Source organism: Portunus trituberculatus, chromosome 37, assembly GCF_017591435.1.
Source record: "Portunus trituberculatus isolate SZX2019 chromosome 37, ASM1759143v1, whole genome shotgun sequence".
NCBI classification, from domain to species: Eukaryota; Metazoa; Arthropoda; class Malacostraca; order Decapoda; family Portunidae; genus Portunus; species Portunus trituberculatus.
Genome location: NC_059291.1, coordinates 8401687 through 8423355, shown reverse-complemented (window position 1 = coordinate 8423355; position 21669 = coordinate 8401687). Strand labels below are relative to the sequence as shown.

At 39.2% G+C, this 21669-nt stretch overlaps 2 protein-coding genes across 2 annotated transcripts in view; one reads left to right on the top strand and one right to left on the bottom strand.

The window, feature by feature from the left end:
- Positions 1–1174: 1174 nt before the first annotated feature.
- Positions 1175–7220, bottom strand: LOC123513880 (E3 ubiquitin-protein ligase MARCHF5-like). The gene is made up of 7 exons (XM_045271325.1): positions 7063–7220; positions 4537–4630; positions 4193–4307; positions 3637–3767; positions 3106–3296; positions 2636–2795; positions 1175–2288 (listed from the first exon to the last, which is right to left on the bottom strand). The coding sequence occupies exons 1-7, from the start codon at positions 7113–7115 to the stop codon at positions 2064–2066; spliced, it is 969 nt and encodes a 322-aa protein (XP_045127260.1). The 5' UTR covers positions 7116–7220; the 3' UTR covers positions 1175–2063.
- Positions 7221–14851: 7631 nt separating this feature from the next.
- The window catches only part of LOC123514320 (aminoacylase-1-like), an 11823-nt gene continuing 5005 nt past the window's right edge, over positions 14852–21669 (top strand). The window contains 3 exon segments of the mRNA XM_045272147.1: positions 14852–15289; positions 20514–20607; positions 20999–21168. Of these exon segments, the coding sequence (XP_045128082.1) occupies positions 20526–20607; positions 20999–21168 (252 nt within the window). The 5' untranslated portion in view covers positions 14852–15289; positions 20514–20525.

Here is a 21669-nt window from a genome sequence, read left to right as displayed (position 1 = left end):
AGAAAATAATCTCAGATGTGACCTGAAAATTATGTTTCTTTCCTTGTATCTTCTCATTCCTCCAATATTTTACTATAATTCAAGATATTTTGGAAAGGTGTAGCATTTTTCACATCAAAATGCATCAACAAAACCAGTCCCTTAACATAAAAGTTCTTAAGTTAATGAATATTCACCATGCTAGTAAAAAATAGTAAATATATTAGACCATAATATATCTTCTCTCTGTGTTCTGTTTTGTTGCCAACTATTGGCTCTAATTTCAACTTGATGGGGCTCCTTTTTCCAATCATTAGTTATTGTCAGCTTCATGACAAATATTGGATGCCAGTCCTCCAAGAGAATCAAGACCTAACTACATTGTGGAAAATGGTTTTTGCTCTTTACTGAAATGTTAAATACTTGTAGAAGGAAATAGAAAATTATATATATATATATATATATATATATATATATATATATATATATATATATATATATATATATATATATATATATATATATATCTTGAAAACATACTTTTAGCTTAATAGACCACGCTACATTTCTCCCCATAATCACTACTGAAGGTCCCCAAGTTACAGATGTGTTGCATCTACACAAAATGTCTTCCATCTGTTAATACATGCGTTACTGGACCTGATGCTGCTTGAACACTCCTGGGTTTGGAGAAAGATAATTTTTTATGGTCTGATTTGGCTTTCATAACACTTGGACACATATCTTACATATCAGCATTATCTTCTGCAGTTTGTATCTTCATCTCAATATTTGACTAACTGTCCACTCTAAACCATATATATATATATATATATATATATATATATATATATATATATATATATATATATATATATATATATATATATATATATATATATATATATATACCTCACTGCACCATCTTACCATTAGAGACTGCTGTAAAAGAATCTAATACAATAATCACAAGTCCCCCAAGAAGACAACCAAGTCATAATGTCATAAAGGAACTTTCCCTTTTAATAACTCAAGAAGACAAGTTTTTCACTTTACAGCAGATTTACGTCTTTGAAGTAATTTCTGCCAAGTATAAAATAAAAAAACAAATATAATTTCTAGGTAATGATAGTGCAAGAGATATAATCACAAAGGAGCTGGATGCCATAAGTGTGAGGTATAATAAATAGCTGAATAATAATTCTCTCACAATAACTTTTTATACAGTGTTCATAAATTCAAGATACAAAAGCATTAACAAAATGATGGTAATTCCTATCACAAAGACAAGCAGGTTTATTTACATCTTTCACATGAATGCTGATTAGAATTTTTTTTTTTCTTATTTTTTGTACTGAGAGTTGCATTTCTATAGGCTAAAAATTATCTTGGTGGAATTATTTGTCCCAAACAACCTGTCATGAAAAGAAAGGTGAAATAAACAAGCTTTGCCATCATTAACTAAGTAGATGAAAGGATGTCTGTTTATTAATTAATTCAAAGGCAAATTTACCCTCACTTTATGACTGGATTGTGAGCAAAGACATAACAGTTGTGACTGATGCATTAAGGTTTAGCATTGAGTTGTGGTTTGTGATAAGGAATGTGTCATTTGGAAATCTACAGTATGATGGATGAACTAGGAAAGTCTTGTGGTCACATTATCTTGTTGTGTATAAATGTAAAATGCAAGCAATAGAGCATTTCAAGATGTTAATATCAAGCTAATCTAGCTCTTATATAAAATGCTGGTTTCATTAAAAAAAAAATAAATAAAATAAAATAAAAAAACTTCTATATGTAGTAATGTTGACAATTAGGAACAAGTATAGGACAAAGGAAGATATTTGTAGTCATTGGTAAATTATGTGGAAGAGAATATTATGTTTGGATAGAAACAGCTTGAAGTCAGGCAATGGGAAGAGACCATGTTTCCTAGATAAGTTGTATCTTTAAGATCAAGTTCAGTAGTGCTATGTGAATGACTGGTGAAAGAGAGGCAAGATCAACCTTCAACAGAGATGTTTTGCAATCACCATTCTTTTAAGTTATGTAGGTGGCTCTATTTCAATATAAAATTCCCTTTAATTTGAATGTTCAGTCTCACTATTGTTGCTGACGTAAGTACTGCTGTTCTGTCTCCTGGCAGGTGGTGGGAGGCTAGGAGGGGGAGGGGGAGGAGGAGGGGGAGGGGAAGTGGAGGGGTCCTGAGGGTAGTCTATTATTTTGCGTCTACTCTGCATGACGTGTTGCTGCTGCTTGTAGTACACTTTGAACAGTCCCTTCACCACCAGGAAGGAGACTCCCCCCTGAAACAAAATCAGTGTTCAGACAATGCTCAAGTCATAGGTCTGATTGCAAACTTCTTGTGCCTCATGCTCTGCAAACTTTCAACTATAATGCAACTAAAAAAAAAAATCCATTGAGGTTCTTAATGTATGTATTATTTATTTTTTATCCACATGAAATATGAAATAGATAAGGAGCTAATTAAATTAAAATCACTAAAATTAAATTCATTAAGTGTCATCTGATTCACTCTTACCTTTTTATTGAGCTTCAATAAACCAATCCTAGAAGACAATTACATAGATGAATTAAGCTAATTCTCCAAGACACACGGAAGGATGAAGGCATCATGTACATAAGTACTCACCAGAAGTGTTCTTGTTAGGTTGTCTTGAGCTGCAGGGAAGAAGAGTCGTCCCACAGTAGTGGCTAGAGTGGGGAGGGAAAGAGCCCCACACAACACTCTCGTGGCATTAACGGGATCACTGATCACTGCTGTGGTGCTCACTCCAGTAGGCTCTTCATACCTGTACAAAACAACAATAAAGAATGGACTTACTTTACATCAAGTAAAGGTAAACAGAATTGATAAAAATTTTCAGGATATAGGTAGCTTTTCTCCAGGACAAGAGGAATATAGTGGTCCAACATCACTGTACTGGCTCAATACCTGAATTGAGAAGTCTAATGGACATGTTTCAGTTGATGGAGGCTGAGTGAGAGAGAAATGGCAGAAAATACCAGCCAAGAATATGATGCATTGTGTGTCTTCAAAAAAGGAATAACAAAAGCTGAAGTATTGTAATTAGAATGTGATAAAAACAGTATAAATCTCACCTGAATGCTGGTAAAAGGTACTTGAGGATTGGAAGTCTCTGAACTGATGCTCTGATGAGTTTTAAGACTTTGTCCTCCCAGCGCACCATTTTGCCCAGAATGAGGAAGATAGGGATAGTGGGCAGACCCACCAGCAGTACCAAGGGATCTGCTTGTTCCATGAGTGTCATGCCCTCCTGGTAGCCCACAACCTGACAACAGAACCATCCTCATTAACAAATCAAAAGCCAGACTAATGTCAAACAAATTTTCTAAAGTAAATTCATGAAACCATGGAACTTATGAAAGAAAATAACACCTTCCCAAGAATGCTAACTTAATGAAGCTCATGGTTTCAATTCAAGTTCTTATTCACTAGAAACATTTCACATGAAAATGTTCCACTACAGATATTACCTTATTACTTACAGAGCAATGATATCAGCCTAAAATATAATGTTCAATATATTGATCTGTCCTCATTAGTAAATGGTTGTATCCAACAGGACAAGGTAAAGATATGTAAGTAAAGCAAAACATGCCAATACTTGCCTGCATGACAGTGACAGCCCCATAAGTCACAGCAGTCCAGTAGATGGAGCCAACCACCACACCCGCTGCCACAAATGGGCAAACCTTATATATGAATGCATCAACTCTGTCCAGGAACAACATTAGCTGGCCTGGGAAAAAAAACAAAAAAAACATTAAAGTATATGATAATGAAGGCCATTAAATATCTTACATAGTCTTACATAGTAGAAATAATTATGAAATCAAGCAGGTTAAATTTGGAATCCTCATCTGCTAGCAGTGAATTCTGTAGCTATCAAAGAGTGATTTTCATAGATCATGCTTTACTTGAACAATGATCAGTCATACTTTAATTATTTTACTTCAATTCAAAGCATGCACCTTAAATGACTGTGACTTGTAACTTTTTATCTTTATTTAAACATAAACATACTGACCAACTTTTCAACACAGGTACTCAAATGATACGCACAGAGACAAGTAGGTAACTACAAGTTTCACATCAGTGGAAACTGGGAAAAGAATGCTTAAAAGTGATATCTGCAACACAGAGGGCAGACAGAGACAGACTCACCCATGTTAGGAAAGGCAATGAAGTATTCCACCCCACACTGAGGACAATTGACCTTGACAGTAGAATTGCCCTTCTGCTTCTCGTCCACCCACCGCTGCAGACAGGACTGGTGCACCTGATTATGCACAAAATCAATCTGTTCTTTATTGACATCTTTAAGACCTCCACTACTTAACCATCATCATAACATTTTGTATGCTTATTTCAATTTTTGTTTATTTTCTTTCCATTTTCTCAACACTTGCAGCAACATCAAAGGAACATTTTTTGTGAGCAATGTGTCAGTTGAACAAGAACTTTAATGGTAAAACAAAAGTTTAAACACGAAGAAACAAATATCTCACCCATTTTGTGGTTCCCCGACACTTGCATGGCTTGACCCAGGGTGCGGTCTCATCGTCTTCATCACTGGCATAGCAAACCCAGCAGTAGCGTTTACTGATACCAAAATATCATTAGTTAAGAGTGCAAACTTCTTATTTAAGTTCTCATTTCTTTCCCAAGACTATACATTGTCTCAACTTTCTCTCAAAAAATAATAGCATGTAATCCAGAATATGAATGTTTAATAACCATTGCAAACAAAGCAAACCCAAACCAGAAATTAGTATGCTGATTAAAAATTCTATTTTTTTAAATATATTCCATATTCTTCAGATAATTCAGTAATGTTGCCACAAAATCATCAACATGTAAAGAGAAACAAGTCTAGACAACAATGCCAAAATCATGTAAAACAAATTTTCTGTTTAACATCAAGTAAGATTTTATCAAGGGAAGGGTTAAATTAGAAGCCTGTGGTGTTGGTAACAAGGATGGGGAGGTGATAAAGGATCTCATGATGAAAGCTATACAAAATCTACAGTTATCTTTCATACTATGCCATGATTATCTTGTTTTGACAATGTAGTGTCAGGTTCGTTTATTGTTTACTTTTCTTTTTATATCCATATTTATTTGCCTTTCATTTTCTTTTATTCATTCTCTTTGGTACCTAGTGTTTACCTGATCCAAGTGTTAAAAATATATACTATCACCAGTGGTAGCATTAACTTTTATTCTTGGTAGCCTTACTCTTATTTCTTTACCGACATGTGTCTCTTTGTATTATTTAACCCGTAAGAAGTCAGCACTGATTTACCTCCGAATACTCATCCAGGTCACCAAAAATTCCACTTTCTTTTTTTATTCCATATAGAAAAGTAAAAATAAGAGTTAAAGTTCGAAATTGCCATTTTTAAATGTTCAGCTGGAGCTTTAAATTTATCTTGCTCAGTGATGCTGCCAGACGTACAACTTCTGAATGAGGCTTTTTTTAATTGTTTTATCGATATTTTTCTCCTACGAGAAATGTGTATAATGGTTACATATTCATAAATTAACCCATGTTTTATAAAATGAAAAATACAAAAAAAATTTGTAAATACTGTAAATATAATGTAAAAAATAATTTGCTCAGTTTACCACAAAATATTGTTTATTATTTTTTCTTTCAGTATCTAAGCTTTTTAGTATTGCAGCAGGGTGTGATATTCTTCAAAACAAGGCTCAATGCATAGAGCTACATCACATTCATGACAGTAATACCAAATGTCGCTCCATTTTTTTGGGTCACGCTAAAGCAAGGCGGCAGGGAGGGGTGGGGGAGGGGGATGACTAACCCATGTCAGAATGGCAGGAAACTGTGCTGATATATGCTAGACACTTCAAAAAACATAAATATTGAAGCTGGAGGGAATTTCAAACGCATGGAAACCGAGAAAGGGGCGAACATACTTGTACGTGATTGACCACAGATAGTAAGCAAAGACTCCACGTACATGTACGTGGTTGACCTCTTACAGGTTAAGGGCACAGTTCTCATTCTTACAAAAGGGTTGAGTATAACTAGGAAAAGAAAGACAACTCATTTTGATTCACAAAGCAAACAAATTTGATTTAGGTACTTAGGATGACATCAGTTTTCATCAAAATTGTTGGATAAAAGTTTTGGGAACATGATCATGGAAACTTTACAGGCAAGTTACTTTTCCATTTCCCCTTAAGATACAGAAACATCTATCTCTTCAAAATCTTTTGTTTTATCTCTTCCCAAGACTGAAAAGTTACATGAAGGTATTCAGGAAATGACCATTTAAGCTCTATCACAAATTGCATGATTTGGATTCTCCCTTCACGACTACAACCTTATGTGAGGTGTCTGCCAACCACTATCATTCCATGTCTGCCATCTCATGCCTCTCTGATGGCCAACCAAAGTGTCTTGCTAGGCTTTACACTTTGACACACAATCTTAACCCATCTCCAAAATGCACCCCATTTCACCATCTATATACATTCTGTTATAGCAAGAGAGCAATGAGTAGCACAGTTTGCCCAACAGCAAGGAGAGATTGTCACACGTCTCTTTGCCCGGGACATTATGTGTTGTTCAGCTTTTCTTTGTCTTCCAATAAGCTGAAGGATAAGCTATCAATGAATGTCATTAATGGACAAATGTTGATGATATATCACTATAATTATTTTTGGCAATTGAAGCATTTTATCAGCGGTAATCCAAAATCTCCGGCATATGTACGTTGATACAGTGCTGTGAAGAATTTTTTATCTTAGGTTTGTGATGACTGGCGCTCTGGTGTGTGCCTGAAACAGACCGCGTCACCACGTAGCCATGCACCATTCCTCTCTCAGGGAGGCACACCATCAACTGCCATACATTTCTCACCAGCACAGTCATAAAACCCACAAGTCCAAGAGTGAGGGAAAAGTGCGGGTAGTACATAACTGCGCCACAGATACAGAGTGATCTTGGCCCCTTTCCCTTCATGAGGTAAATAGCCTTATCCATGTAACCTGGCTCATTCTCTTACTTTTCCTCGTCGTTTGGCGCTTGTATTTCCGTTTGCTGAGTTTCATCTGCCATCACGAGGATCCCTGTTGGGCCGAGGCTTCATTTAAGGGTTGGCAGGCAGGTCCTTCGGGTCAGGGCGTACGAGGCTCAAGGGTTTGTTTTGGCTAGCTCAGGGGATACAAACACACCCAGGAAATATCAAACATTCCCTTATGCTCATTATACGAATGTTACCCAATAGATTTTCCCTACCTGATTGTACTGCAATGTGAGTTACCACATAATATGCTATGGCTTTACACAGGAATAGAGATAGTGTCGTATCCCGTTTGGAACAGAGTAAGATTAGATAAAACTAAATTTTCCACTTCATAAGGCCATTAGTGTTGACTGTAGACTCTGATTGTTTATATATTTGTATCAGCTCATTCTCACACGAAGGCGACATTCTTATACTTTTATACTACTATGTCGACTAAATGTATAGCTATAACTATGTGTTACGTTCACCAGTTAAACTGGTAAGATTGGCATCGGGGAGCCGGTGAACAATAACAATAAAAAAAAAAAAACACTGCAGGTTCAACTGGTGAGGAAATGCAAAGGGGGCACTTTAAAAAAGCTATTTTAATAACCCATAATGAAACTGACACACATAGATATAACATGAAACATGAAACACAGATATATAACATGAAACACAGGAAAATGACATACACATATACATATAACACAGAAATAAATACAACAATAAGGAACCCAACTTAATACCTAACAATAATCCTAATCCTATATGGAGGCAATGTGGAAAACACGGACGAGGGGAAGTGATACTTATGCGGTGTCGCAGTGGTGAAGTGCTGGGTGATGGTTGATCCCACGGTAGACCCAAGAGGCGTTGTGTTCACTGGTTGAGGCCTGGACCTCAACTTGACTTCCAGAAAGCCAAGAGCTGGCTTAACACTTCCGGTTGAGTCGAATGGGGCCGCGTGAATCCAACTTCGGGACAGTAGCGGGGCTTCATGAAACGGTGACGTGGAGGGTTCATGAGATGGTGGCGTGGAAGGTTCACGAGATGGTGATTTTAAAGGTGGAGAGGTGGCGAACGAGCTAACAAGAGGAGGGATGGTGGGATATGTTACGGGCGGGCCGTAACATTTCTGTAATGCTCATGAAGGAGGTGAGACGGAAGGTCGATGTTTAGCTCATTCACTATCTGTTGGAAAAAGGGTTGAGTTAACAAGGCTAGTGAAATTGCTACCCTTGTCAGACTGAATTTGTTTTGGAATTCCTACCGAGGTGCAAAAATGTATTAGATGTTTTACAATGGTCTTTGATGTGATGTTCTTAAGAGGTGGATGCTTCAGGGTACCTGGTAGTGGGATCCATGAGTAGGACAACAAATACTGATTCCCTCGTTTGGTTTTGGGTAAGGGCCCTACGCAGTCTAGAATGATCTTTTCGAAGGGCTCCGTCTGAACTGGAATAGGCGTCAGAGGAGCTGGCACAAGGCGTTCGTTAGGCTTACCCACAATTTGACATATGTGACATGTTTTACATAGTGTGACACATCCTTTTTCATTCCTGGCCAAAAAAATGTTGAAGAGCCTTCTTGTAGGTTTTTGGATGCCTAGATGACCTGACAATCCATCATGAGCTAGTTCTATAATGGCTGGTCTTACAGACAAGGGATGACAACTTGATGTGTTTCTGACCAGGTGTCTAGTTGTTTCAGTTCAGGAGGTCTGTAGGCACGCATCAGGACTCCTTCCTGATAATAAAAACAAGGCAATTTAGACATATCCTTTGTCTCACTGGCAACATGTCTGATCTTAGCCAAAGTGAGATCCTGTTCCTGAGCATTAATCAAATTCTCCTTTGAAATGATGTTATTGTACAAGTTGTCAGTAGAGGCAATCATTGGTGGAGGAGGTGATGAAAGGGCAGGGGACTTGGACTGAGACCTGGTGACTGCACACACTGGGAAGAAGTGAGGGATGTTTCGTCCAGGGTCTTAGTGGGACTTTCTGTTAAGGGAGAATCAAGAACAATTAAGTTTGGAACAGCCAAGTTACCCGCAAGATCATTACCCAGTACAAGATGTACCCCGGTACTGGCAGTTCACCAGGTTTAATGGCTACCTCAACCTCTCCTGAAATGAACGGGCACTGTAAGCTAATATTAGCCAAGGGATAGGAGAGCTGTGATTCGAGACCTGTAAGGATCACCTTCTCCCCAGTGAAAGCCTGTTTGATGTTAGGGATGACATCTTCCCTTAAGATGGATTGGGCAGCACCTGTATCACGCAGAACCTTGACATTTATTGCCTTGTCTTTACCATCAGTCAGGGACACTTTACCTTGCTACATGTACGAGTCATAAAGTTCTAGAGGAGAGTTGACAGGGTTAGCTAGGGCCACTGGTTTCTTGTTCTCAAATGTGTTAGGTCTAGGGGACACAAAAGAAAGTTGACGTTGAGAGGCCTTGCAATTTGGGTGTCTACATTTTTGGATCGTGTGTCCTGGTTTCTTACAGTATGTACACCAGGGGAAATTATATGCATTTGGCGAGAATTCGGTCGGTTTACCACCCGCGCCCTCAAAACCTTCCCCAAAGGAGGACCTAACATTAGATAGTGAACCACGACCTCTACTACCCAGGGATCCCATCAACAAAGCAAACGCATCAGCCACTTTAGCGGCAGACATAAGATCACTCTCTTCCCGTTCTTCCACATGCCTCAGAATATTAAAGGGTAACTTGTTCTTCCATTCTTCCAGGACCATTAGATTGAGCAACTCCGAAAAGGTGGTAATGTTAAGGGCGGCTAACCATTTCTTAAATTGTCTTAGTTTCTCACTAGCAAATTCAACATAGGTGTGAGACTCTGGTTTCACATACTTTCGAAACTGTTGTCTGTATCCATCAGAAGTGATAGAGTAGGCGTCTAGAATGTTACCTTTGATCTCTTCATATTCTACCTCATCACTAAGGCCGTTGTATACCCTATAAGCTTTTCCTACTAGCTTAGGGACAAGGAGAGACACCCACTGATCCTTGGGCCATTTATTCCTATTAGCAATGCTCTCAAAAGCGCGAAATGACCCGTCAACATCAGATTCATCAAAAGGGGGAACTAGCGGAGCAGCTGTAGCGGGATTAAAGCTTGCTAACTTTTTCTCTATATCTATTTCTTCCCCTCTAAACTTAGCGTCATTTCGTAGGGTTAACTCCTGAATTTCTAACTCTTTCACCTGACTTTTAAGTTGTAACTGAAATACTCTCTCTTCCTTTTCTGCCTGTAGTTGCATTTGTTTTTCCTGTAGTTGCATTTGTCTTTCCTGTAATTCTCTCTCTTCTTTTTCTGCCTGTAGTTGCATTTGTTTTTCATGCATCCGGTATTCTAGTTTAAGCTTCTCAATTTCCCACTGACTTATCCTACTCTTATCCTGTTCTTCCTGGGGACTGTGTATTATAGTCCTCGTAGAGGCTGACATGGGAGTTAACTCTTCTATGGCATTTCCTAGCAACTGACCTTCTTGCACTAGATGTTCAACAACTACATTCTTAATGACCTCTTTAGTCATCTGAGACGTGATGGGAACATCAAAATGTTTAGCGATGGCTTTCCATTGGTCCTTCTTTATATTAGCATCTTTAAGTTGTTCCAGAGAAGGGTCAGCACAAAATCTTCAACGTTAAACTGAGCGGAAGCCATATTAAATAGATGTTAAACCACAACAAAAAAAAATGATAAGCGAATTACTTAAGTGAGGAACTTGGCAGAGTGATAATAAAGGCAACCTTGAAATTACCTAGATTATACTTAAGTAAACACTTATGAGTACAATCACTAATGAGGGGGGTAAACTAGAGAATTACGGCATTAAGAGGGATCCGGATTACTCTAGTTACGAGACTTGAGAGTGAGGAGCGAATTGTACTGAGACTTGTTATTGATAAGGAGGCGGATTAGTCTGAGAGACTAGTTAAAATGGCCGATTCTAACTAGCGAGAAAAATGATCCGCGAAGTGAGGGATTGAGGGTTCGCATGAACATATGATGATCCCAACACTTGGATAACACTTATTACACACCTGCCTATGTGCAAAAATAGAGATAAGTGCTATCGGTGAACACGCCTTTCTACCTGGTTTCCTGCTCTACCACTGCTATGCGATACCAATGAAAGTCACGAAGCACGTTTAACCCAAAAGGAGCTACTTGATCGCACAAAGGTAAATTTAAACCACACGCAGAGTAAGTCACAGAAAAAAAACACATCAAAGTCACAACACCACAGAAACACAAGAAAAATAATGTAATCACAGAAAAAAAGTCACTGGAAAAATGGAACACTGAACATGGGTTATAATGGTCCTGTCACGGTCGCCAATTGTTACGTTCACCGGTTAAACTGGTAAGATTGGCATCGGGGAGCCGGTGAACAATAACAATAAAAAAAAAAACACTGCAGGTTCAACTGGTGAGGAAATGCAAAGGGGGCACTTTAAAAAGCTATTTTAATAACCCATAATGAAATTGACACATAGATATAACATGAAACATGAAACACAGATATATAACATGAAACACAGGAAAATGACATACACATATACATATAACACAGAAATAAATACAACAATAAAGAACCCAACTTAATACCTAACAATAATCCTAATCCTATATGGAGGCAATGTGGAAAACACGGACGAGGGAAGTGATACTTATGCGGTGTCGCAGTGGTGAAGTGCTGGGTGATGGTTGATCCCACGGTAGACCCAAGAGGCGTTGTGTTCACTGGTTGAGGCCTGGACCTCGACTTGACTTCCAGAAAGCCAAGAGCTGGCTTAACACTTCCGGTTGAGTCGAATGGGGCCGCGTGAATCCAACTTCGGGACAGTAGCGGGGCTTCATGAAACGGTGACGTGGAGGGTTCATGAGACGGTAGCGTGGAAGGTTCACGAGACGGTGACGTGGAAGGGAGGCGGAGAGGTGGCGAACGAGGTAACAAGCGGAGGAGGTGATGGTAGTGGAGGTTACGGGCGGGCCGTAACATATGCTACATATTGAAGAAAAAAAAAAAAGTCCTGCAATGGCACATAACTTAATTCAGTCTAACTGCCTTAATTATATTGGTTGCTAATATGTCCTGTTTCTCCCTCAACTCCAGCCCCGACTACTTCATGTAGTAATGTTTTCCATGTCCTTGTTAGCCTAAACACTTGTTAAAGGATTACGGCCCTGAGAGTGTCCCTGTTGTTCTTAAAATCTGTGCCTCCGTGTTTGTATGTATCTTGCTTATTCAAACTCTCCAAACTCTATCACTTTGCTGGTACGTGTCCCTCTTACATTGAAAAAAAAAAAAAAAAGTTTTATGAAATTCAAGTGTGATATTGCATTTACAACAGGTAAGTCCATGGCACATATAGCAAAATGTGTTGATGCCAATGTCCGCTAGTGAAATTGTGTATTACACAATCATTATTTTTACGAGTTTTGGGATTTTACAGTATCCGATGACTACCAGACGTGGTATTAATGGACAGATGATTTACCGATAAACATTACACAAGGATAGCATAGCTATAACCAACGACAAAATGGTAGTTAACATAATACGAAGCATCATGCCTTCATGGGTAGGAAGTAGGAGGGGAAGGAGCGTGGCCAGGATTAAAGCAGCTGATTAATGTTGAGTCACATGCTTTTCCACGAAATAGTGATACAAGAGAGAGAGAGAGAGAGAGAGAGAGAGAGAGAGAGAGAGAGAGAGAGAGAGAGAGAGAGAGCACACTAACATCAATGTGTATGTAACAGAGGAATGAGGCGTTTCTCAGCCATGGATGCTCGACCTAACCCGCCGTTGTATTTGTCATCCGTCGATCAACACTTGCCACTCTCAACATGGCTAAACAATAGGTACCTCAAAATGCATATATGCATAAGACGTTTTCGACTTTGAATAACTTGTACTTTCACCTCTAGCAATATCAGCAGAAATGTGTGCTACATACAACCTGTATTTATTTTCCCTACTTCTCCGTACTCTTCCCGCCGTGGTGGAGGGGCTTATGCGGTAGGCGGTGTCACTTATTACTCAACTATCACCATCACTATTGGGCTCAGTCCAAGGAAAAGAATCCTTGATTCGTTGGCAGCCGGCTACGTGGTTCTCGCCATCTTTCGCAGCATGACCGAGATGTCAAAGTACCGTACTTATCCCCCCCCCTCTCTCTCTCTCTCTCTCTCGTCTGCAACCTCCGGATCGGAGGTTTTGCTATCTGAAAGTATGGTTGCGGATATTGACGCGGATATTTAGTTACAGTAAAACACGGACATTAATGCAGATAGTATTTTTAGTACTGATGCTCTGCGGACGTGGATGGGGATTTCCTATATACCAATAAAGTAAAGTTACTATGGTGGGAGTTAAAACGTCGGGCCATTGGAGACCACACTGCTGTCCTACCATATCTATCTGAGCTTTGCCTGTGGTGATCAATGAAAGGCTCCTCTATCGGGCTTACCTTGTAACAAATATACGTCTTTCGTAGTAGGTACTTTACATAAGCTTTTCCTCATTGCTGTAAAACATACGAAGGCGCGTCACCGGTGCAGGAGGGAAAATTTCCACTATTGGTATATGCTACCCAAACGATGATGACGGGTATCAATCAAAGTTTCCTCTCAATATGTAACCAGAGTGTGATAATAATTAACTAAAGGCCTGAGAGTTGTGCACAGGTTGTGTGATGCATGTGCTGTGGCTTTCCTTGGCCTTGGTCTTAGTATTCGTGCATACTACATGATTATATAATGGAAACTCGTGTGGAAAAATAATGGTATCTTTCGAAGTCTGAATTAGAAACTAATTAGTACATGTCCTGTTTCTCGCAGTCATACTTATAGGGTAACATTCGGTAAATCATACGAATATCAACTCTGTCTTATTGTTCTTAGAAAATATTAATATATTGTGAAGCACAACAAGTCGTAACAACAGCGAGGAGAAGTCGAAAGAAGCAAGAAAAAAAAAAACTTAAGATGCCTCAGCTGCGATAAGTGCATGCCCTCTCTCGACCAGTTAACTTTAAATTTTAAGCATATGCTTTAATATTCTTTTTCACAAATTAACTTCGACACTTTCCTTTTTGTTTCTTTATGTCGAGTCAACCTTACATATAACATGATCAGATCTCTCCCAGCCCCTGTCTATAATTGGTCCGTAATTATTTTTCGGAGATAATTGCCTTGCCTAGGCAATTACGTTGGTGTGAGTGTGGCGCAGGGATCCCACTCCTTGGGATTTTTCCCAAGATCTTGGGATTTCGGCCTTGGCCTTGGGATATTGGGAATTAATGGTAAAATTTGGCGAAATCTTGGGAATTTTTAATGACATTGCAATTTGAGACTTTTCACACACACACACACACACACACACACACACACACACACACACACACACACACACACACACACACACACACACATATATATATATATATATATATATATATATATATATATATATATATATATATATATATATATATATATATATATATATATATATATATATATATATATATATATATATATATATATATATATATATATATATATATATATGAGAGTTCGTTAGTCTTATGAAACTCCCGCTGTTACTGCGATATACCCAGGTGACGGATAAGAACGAAGGTAAGTGGTCACGCGAATAATACAGGTCTCATACAAGTGACGGATGGAGCTCATCGTCTGTCGCCGACTCGCCTGTGCCCACTGCCCAGCAGCCCAGTCCAGTACACGTAGAGGATCGGTGTCAAACGTAATACAGGTCTCATACAAGTGACGGTCCTGACGGACGGAGCTCATCGCCTGTCGCCGACTCGCCCGTGTCCACTGCCCAGTCCAGTACACGCAAAGGATCGGTGTCAAACGTACAGTGTCAATGTCTCCTAGCCTCCTCCCGAGTCATTACTCAGTATTGTGTACCGTGTTAGGGTTTAATTTCATTTTTGTTGTTTTGGGACCTTGGGAAGTTTTTGGCATATATTGGGATTTTTTTGGGGGCAGTCTTGGGATATCTGAAAATCTGGAGTGGCAACCCTGGTGAGGCGAGTGTTCTCGCCGCCTGCCTGTCCCTGCCACTGTTCTCACTTCTCAGCTCTCTGTCTGAGACAAGTCACATTGTCGCAGGCACTTTCCTACGAACCAGTCGCTGTCCAGCCAAACCAGAGTAAAGGTACGTTGCAATAGAGGAGGAGAAAAGCAGGGAAACCCAGGGAGGGAGTTGGATGTATGTATGTTAGAGGGCTTTGTCAACTGAAAATTGTTTAAGTATTCAAAATAATATTCACCTACCAATATAGTTAATAAAAGCCATGAACCTACCTGTGGTTGTCATGCCTTTGTAATTTCAAGAGATCATTTTTAACACCCGGCACAGCCCGAGGGTTTTGATGTGACCAGGGGCGAGTGGCTGGTTCCTCTTTGTCTTATGACTGTAGTGTTCATCCGTCTTTAGTGTTTTGTGTCGTTAAATGTGACTGCATGATTCTAGAAATAATTGTGGGAGCTCCGGAGCCAGAGGATACAAAGATTCTTTATTGAGTGAATATAGCTACTGGTTGTCTCCTTTTTCTTCGGGTTTTTAATTACTGTATTTAACTTCTTAAGCCCTTAAGTACTGGGACACATTATTACCATGAATTTTGGATATGATTACATAATTTTCTATTCTGTAAGTGTGGGTGGCTCTGTCTCTGGCGAGAGGTAGCTCACAAACAATAATGTATCTCATACTTTGCCGATCTGCTACCTGTAGCACGTGTTATAGGGTGGCGGTGGCATAGTGGATAGGGTGGTGAGCGTGGGATCGGACAGATGCCTACTGTCGAGTGGCTTAAAATTACCTACATATCACTATGAGACCCAGGCTTTAGGTGGTTGCACCAAAGATGGGCTGAGTGATGATATGGGCCCTAATATGGGTACCACTATAAATAAAATTGCCTGCGTCACTAATGGGTGAAAGCTGAACAGCGCGCTTTCAATACTCTTCAAGTTACTTACAGGTGCTCTAGGCCAGGACATAATATATATATATATATATATATATATATATATATATATATATATATATATATATATATATATATATATATACATACATACATACATACATACATATACAGGGTGCGGTAGAAATAACTCCCACATTTCAAAAAATCCGGGTGCGGTGATCGTTGCAGGCAGAGAGTTGCCGATGGTTCCATTACCTCGATTATAAAGTATAATTTTCAGTCGACATTATGCCGTGGTCAGGAAAGCATCGCGGCTTTGCTGTGGAGCACTTCTTAAAGAATGGTGAATCTGTCATTTCAACGCAGAGAGCTTTTCGCAGGTGGTTTCCACCTTTCTGGCACAGTGAACAAACAAAATTTCCGCTAATGGGCTGCCGAAAACCCTCGAGAACTCCATGCACGACCTCTTCATAGCCCAAAGGTGACCGTCTGGTGTGCTGTGTCGTCTATAGGCATCATTGGGCTCTATTTTTTTTTTTAAGAAGTTGGAGTCATACTTACTGTCAATTCAAACCGATACTGCGACATGTTGGAGAATTTTCTACGGCCGAAAATTGAAGAGTATAGGGAGGAACACAACCTAGAGGACTTCTGGTTCCAACAGGATGGAGCCACGGCCCATACAGCACGTCGCCCTCGCGGAATTTTGCAGGAAATATTCCCTGGTCGAATGGTGTCCTTACACGAGGCAGTTCTGTGGCCACCACGCTCGCCAGATTTAAGTCCCTGTGACTTTTTTCTGTGGGGGTACCTCAAGGCGGAGGTTTTCAAACAACGTCCTCGGTCTTTGGACCAACTGAAACAGACCGTTCAAGATGCAATTGAAGGAATCTCGCCCGACATGCTAGTGAGAGTGGTGGAAAACTTCAAAGAACGGCTCCAAATGTGTATCGCACGTCAAGGTCACCATTTGGACGATATGATTTACAAAACATAATGCAAAAAAAAAAAAAAAAAAAAAATGTTTATGTATACATTTGGTAAATGCAGTGTCTTTGTTGATACCCAAAACAGTTTTTTTTCGATCACCCTTTGAAATGTGGGAGTTATTTCTGCCGCACCTTGTGTGTATATATATATATATATATATATATATATATATATATATATATATATATATATATATATATATATATATATATATATATATATATATATATATATATATATATATATATATTCATATATATATATATATATATATATATATATATATATATATATATATATATATATATATATATATATATATATATATATATATATATATATATATATATATATATATATATATATATATATATATATATATATATATATATATATATATATATATATATATATATATATATATATATTATATATATGATTCTTTCTCAGCGAGTAGATTGAGCTCAGAGTCTGGTGATCATTTGTTCATTACTTTCTCCATGTTCAGGTAAACACAGAGTGGCGAACTCACCTTTGTTAATCGTTGCAAGAGACTAGGAGGAAACGGTGTACGTGTATTGTTGCCCTGCACTACGCTGTGTAAAAGATAGTTTAAAGAAGCTGGCCCGAGTTAGTGACAGCTCTGTGTGTGTGTGTGTGTGTGTGTGTGTGTGTGTGTGTGTGTGTGTGTGTGTGTGTGTGTGTGTGTGTGTGTGTGTGTGTATTTACCTAATTGTATTTACCTAATTGTAACATACGGGAAAGGAGCTATGCTCGTACTGTCCCGTCTCCATATCTACTAATGTCCAGCTTTTTCTTAAAATCATGAATATTCCTTGCGTTGACCACTTCCACGTCTAAACTATTCCATGCTTCCACCCTTCTATGAGGGAAGCTATATTTTTCACATCTCTCCTATAAGTGGCCATTTTAGTTTTTTCCCATGCCCTCTCGACATTCTTTCATTCCACATACACAGATCTTCCCTATCCATTTTTTCCATGCCAATCATCACTCTGTATATTGCTATCAGGTCTCCCTTTCTTCTGTTTTCCAGGGTCGGAAGTTGCATTCTGTTCAGTCTGTCTTCATAAGTCAAATCTCTTAAGTCAGGCACCATTTTGTTGCAGCCCTCTGTACTTTCTCTAGTTTCCTTATGTGTTTCTTTAAGTTCGAGCCCACTGTATTGTTGCATATTCAAGCCTTGGTCTTATCATTGCAGTAATTATTTTCTTCATCATTTCTTCATCTAAATATACGAACGCCACTCTTATGTTCCTCAATAAGTTCAATACTTCTCCAATTATTTTGTTTATATGTCTCTCTGGCGATAGGTCATTGGTAATTGTCACCCCAAGGTCTTTTTCTTCATGACTGGTTTTATGTCTTCATTTCCTATCTTGTACATACTCCTGATTCTTCTTTCACTCTTGCCAAACTCTAATTTCTTGCATTTTGTCGTGTTGAACTCCATTTGCCATGTACAGCTCCATTTCCATATTCTGTCCAAGTCTTCCTGGAGTAGTTCGCAATCTTTGTCACATCTCACTTTTCTTAACAATTTTGCATCGTCTGCAAATAGGCTCACATAACTGGACACCCCATCCACCATGTCATTTATGTAGACTGCAAACATTACTGGTGCCAACACTGATCCCTGTGGAACTCCACTCTCCACCAAGCCCCATTCTGATGGTCTGTCCTTAATTATTGTTCTCATTTCTCTTCCTACCAAAAGTCTTCCATCCATTTTAGTAAACTGCCATGCACTCCTCCTACCATTTCAAGTTTCCAGATCAGTCTCCGGTGTGGTACCTTATCAAAGGCCTTTTTTAAATCCAGATATATTCCATCAGCCCAACCATCTCTTTCCTGTATTACATCTATCACCCTCGAATAGTAACATATCAGGTTTGTCGTGCATGAACGCCCTTTTCTAAAACCAAATTGACACTCACAAAGTATGTCATTTTTCTCCAAGAAGTCTGTCCATCTATTCTTCACCACCCTCTCACACATCTTAGCTACCACACTTGTAAGTGACACTGGTCTATAGTTCAATGGGTCTCTCTTGTTACCTGATTTATAAATTGGGACAATGTTAGCTCTTTTCCAGTCTTGGGGCACTACACCTTCCCTTAATGAGGCATCAATTACTTCACAAACTTTTTCTGCCAGTTGCTCCCTGCATTCTCTTAAAATCCATCCTGATACCCCATCAGGTCCCACAGCTTTTCTCACTTCTAAACTCCCCATCATATTCTTGATCTCCTCCACAGTTACTTGAAACTCCTTCATAATCCCTTTCTGTTCCATTACCAGTGGTTTGTCAAAAGCAGTCTCCTTTGTGAATACCTTCCGAAAGCATCCATTCATAGCCTCTGCCATTTCCTGGGATCCTCACTGCATACTCCATTTACTTCTAAACTTTCAATACTTTCTCTATTTTTGATGTTGTTGTTCACATGTCTGTAAAAAGCCTTGGTTGGTCTTTACATTTATCAATTATATCCTTTTCTTGTTTCTTTCTTTCTTCTCTTCTAATCAACACATATTCATTTCTTGCTCTTTTGTAACTTTCCCACTGCTTAATCCGTCTTTTCCTTCTCCACCTCTTCCATGCATCCTCTTTTCTTGTTCTAGCCTTTTCACATCTATCGTTAAACCAGTCCTGCTTTCCAACTTCTATGTTGTCTTATTGGTACAAATTTTTCTCACCTTCTTTGTATATTTTTATAAATTCCTTCCACTTTTCATTTGCTCCTTAGCACTCTTGAATTTCATCCAATTTGTCTCTTGAAAGAATTTCTTTAGGTTTCCAAAATCTGTCTTGGCATAATTCCATCTTCCCACTTTATATTCTTCATTTCTTCTAGATTTCTCTTCATCTATCACCTTGAACTCCAAAACTGCATGATCACTCTTTGCTAAAGGGCACTCCACCCTCATCTCCTCAATGACCATTGGCTCTGTACTAAAGACCAAGTCCAGTCTTGACGATGCTCCCTCTCCTCCAAACCTAGTATCTTCTTTGACCCACTGAGTTAACACATTTTCCATTGCCAGTGTCAATAGTGTATTTCCCCATGTTGTCTCTGATCCCTCCATTGACCAGTCCTCCCAACACACCTCTTTACAATTAAAATCTCCCATCATTATAGTTCGTTCACAGCCACCCAACATTTCTTCCAGACATGTTCCTGTATCTGTGTGTGTGTGTGTGTGTGTGTGTGTGTGTGTGTGTGTGTGTGTGTGTGTGTGTGTGTGTGTGTGTGTGTGTGTTTAGTGAGGTCATTCTTTTGATTATCTTGCTGAATATTCTAATGGGTCATCGTTTTTATACCGGTGGAAAGTTTTCGTTGCGCGGTATCGAGGGAATGTCTAGGTTAGGAGGAAGTGGTCATTGGAATACTTTTCTGTAGTGACTGAGACAGATTTGACGTCTCTTTACAGCATAGGAGCGCCATGGCTCAGTGCGAGCACCCGGCTGTCACCACCTTCAGGGAGTACATCAAGATCAAGACGGTGCAGCCAAACCCAGACTATGGTGAGGATAATGTTGTTTTGTCTTGCGTGTCGGTCTGACATCTGCTAAACAAGAGAAATCTGCAATTCTAGTCTCTTTAAACATAATGAGATAGTTGCCACCTGCCAGTCATAACGAATGATATTTACAACTAAATAAGAAAGAAAATGCATTGTATAGTACTTATTATTTTCTTTATTTTAAGAGATTAACTAGAGAAAATAATTGACATTTATTTACGTTCATTCAGATCACTATATATATCTTCCTTTGTCTTTCATATCGGTATTGACAGACAGGAGAGAAACTTTGTGTCGTTATACAATTACAAACATGTTAACGTGTTGCACAGTAATACGCAAAGCGTATTACTCTCAATGAATTATTATATTGTTGTTGTTGTTGTGAACAGAGACATGCACCAGATTTCTGAAGCGGCAGGGCAAGGAGCTGGGCGCCAAATTGCACGTGATGGAATGCGTCCCTGGGAAACCCATCATTATAATGACTTTGGAGGGCCGGGATCCCACCCTGCCCTCACTCCTCCTCAACTCTCATACAGATGTTGTACCAGTCTTCCCGGTGAGTGCTCCTTGCACTGAAAAGACAGTTCAGGCAAAACTTTAATTGTCACGGCGACAAATTAAGGCTTCATTACTAACATTTGACCAGACAGCAAGTCACCCTGACGAGATCGCTTCTTCATTTTCTTCTGCACATAACAAGTTCCCAGACTCGTCATTGAGATTGTAGCTTCAGAGATATATTTCCAGTAACTTGACACGCCAATCCGCACAAAAGCATAGTCAAGATATTGCTATATTTCACACACACACACACACACACAGCTCTGAGCTCTGAGCTCGCTCCGTAATGGGGAAGACTGGCTGGGTGACCAGCAGGCGACCGAGGAGGTGAATTACACACACACACACTGAGTAGTGTAGTGATTAGCACGCTCGGCTCACAACCGAGAGGATCCGGGTTCGAGTCCCGGGAAGCGGCAAGGCAAATGGGCAAGCCTCAATGTGTAGCCCTTGTTCACCTAGCAGTAAATAAGTACGGGATGTAACTCGAGGGGTT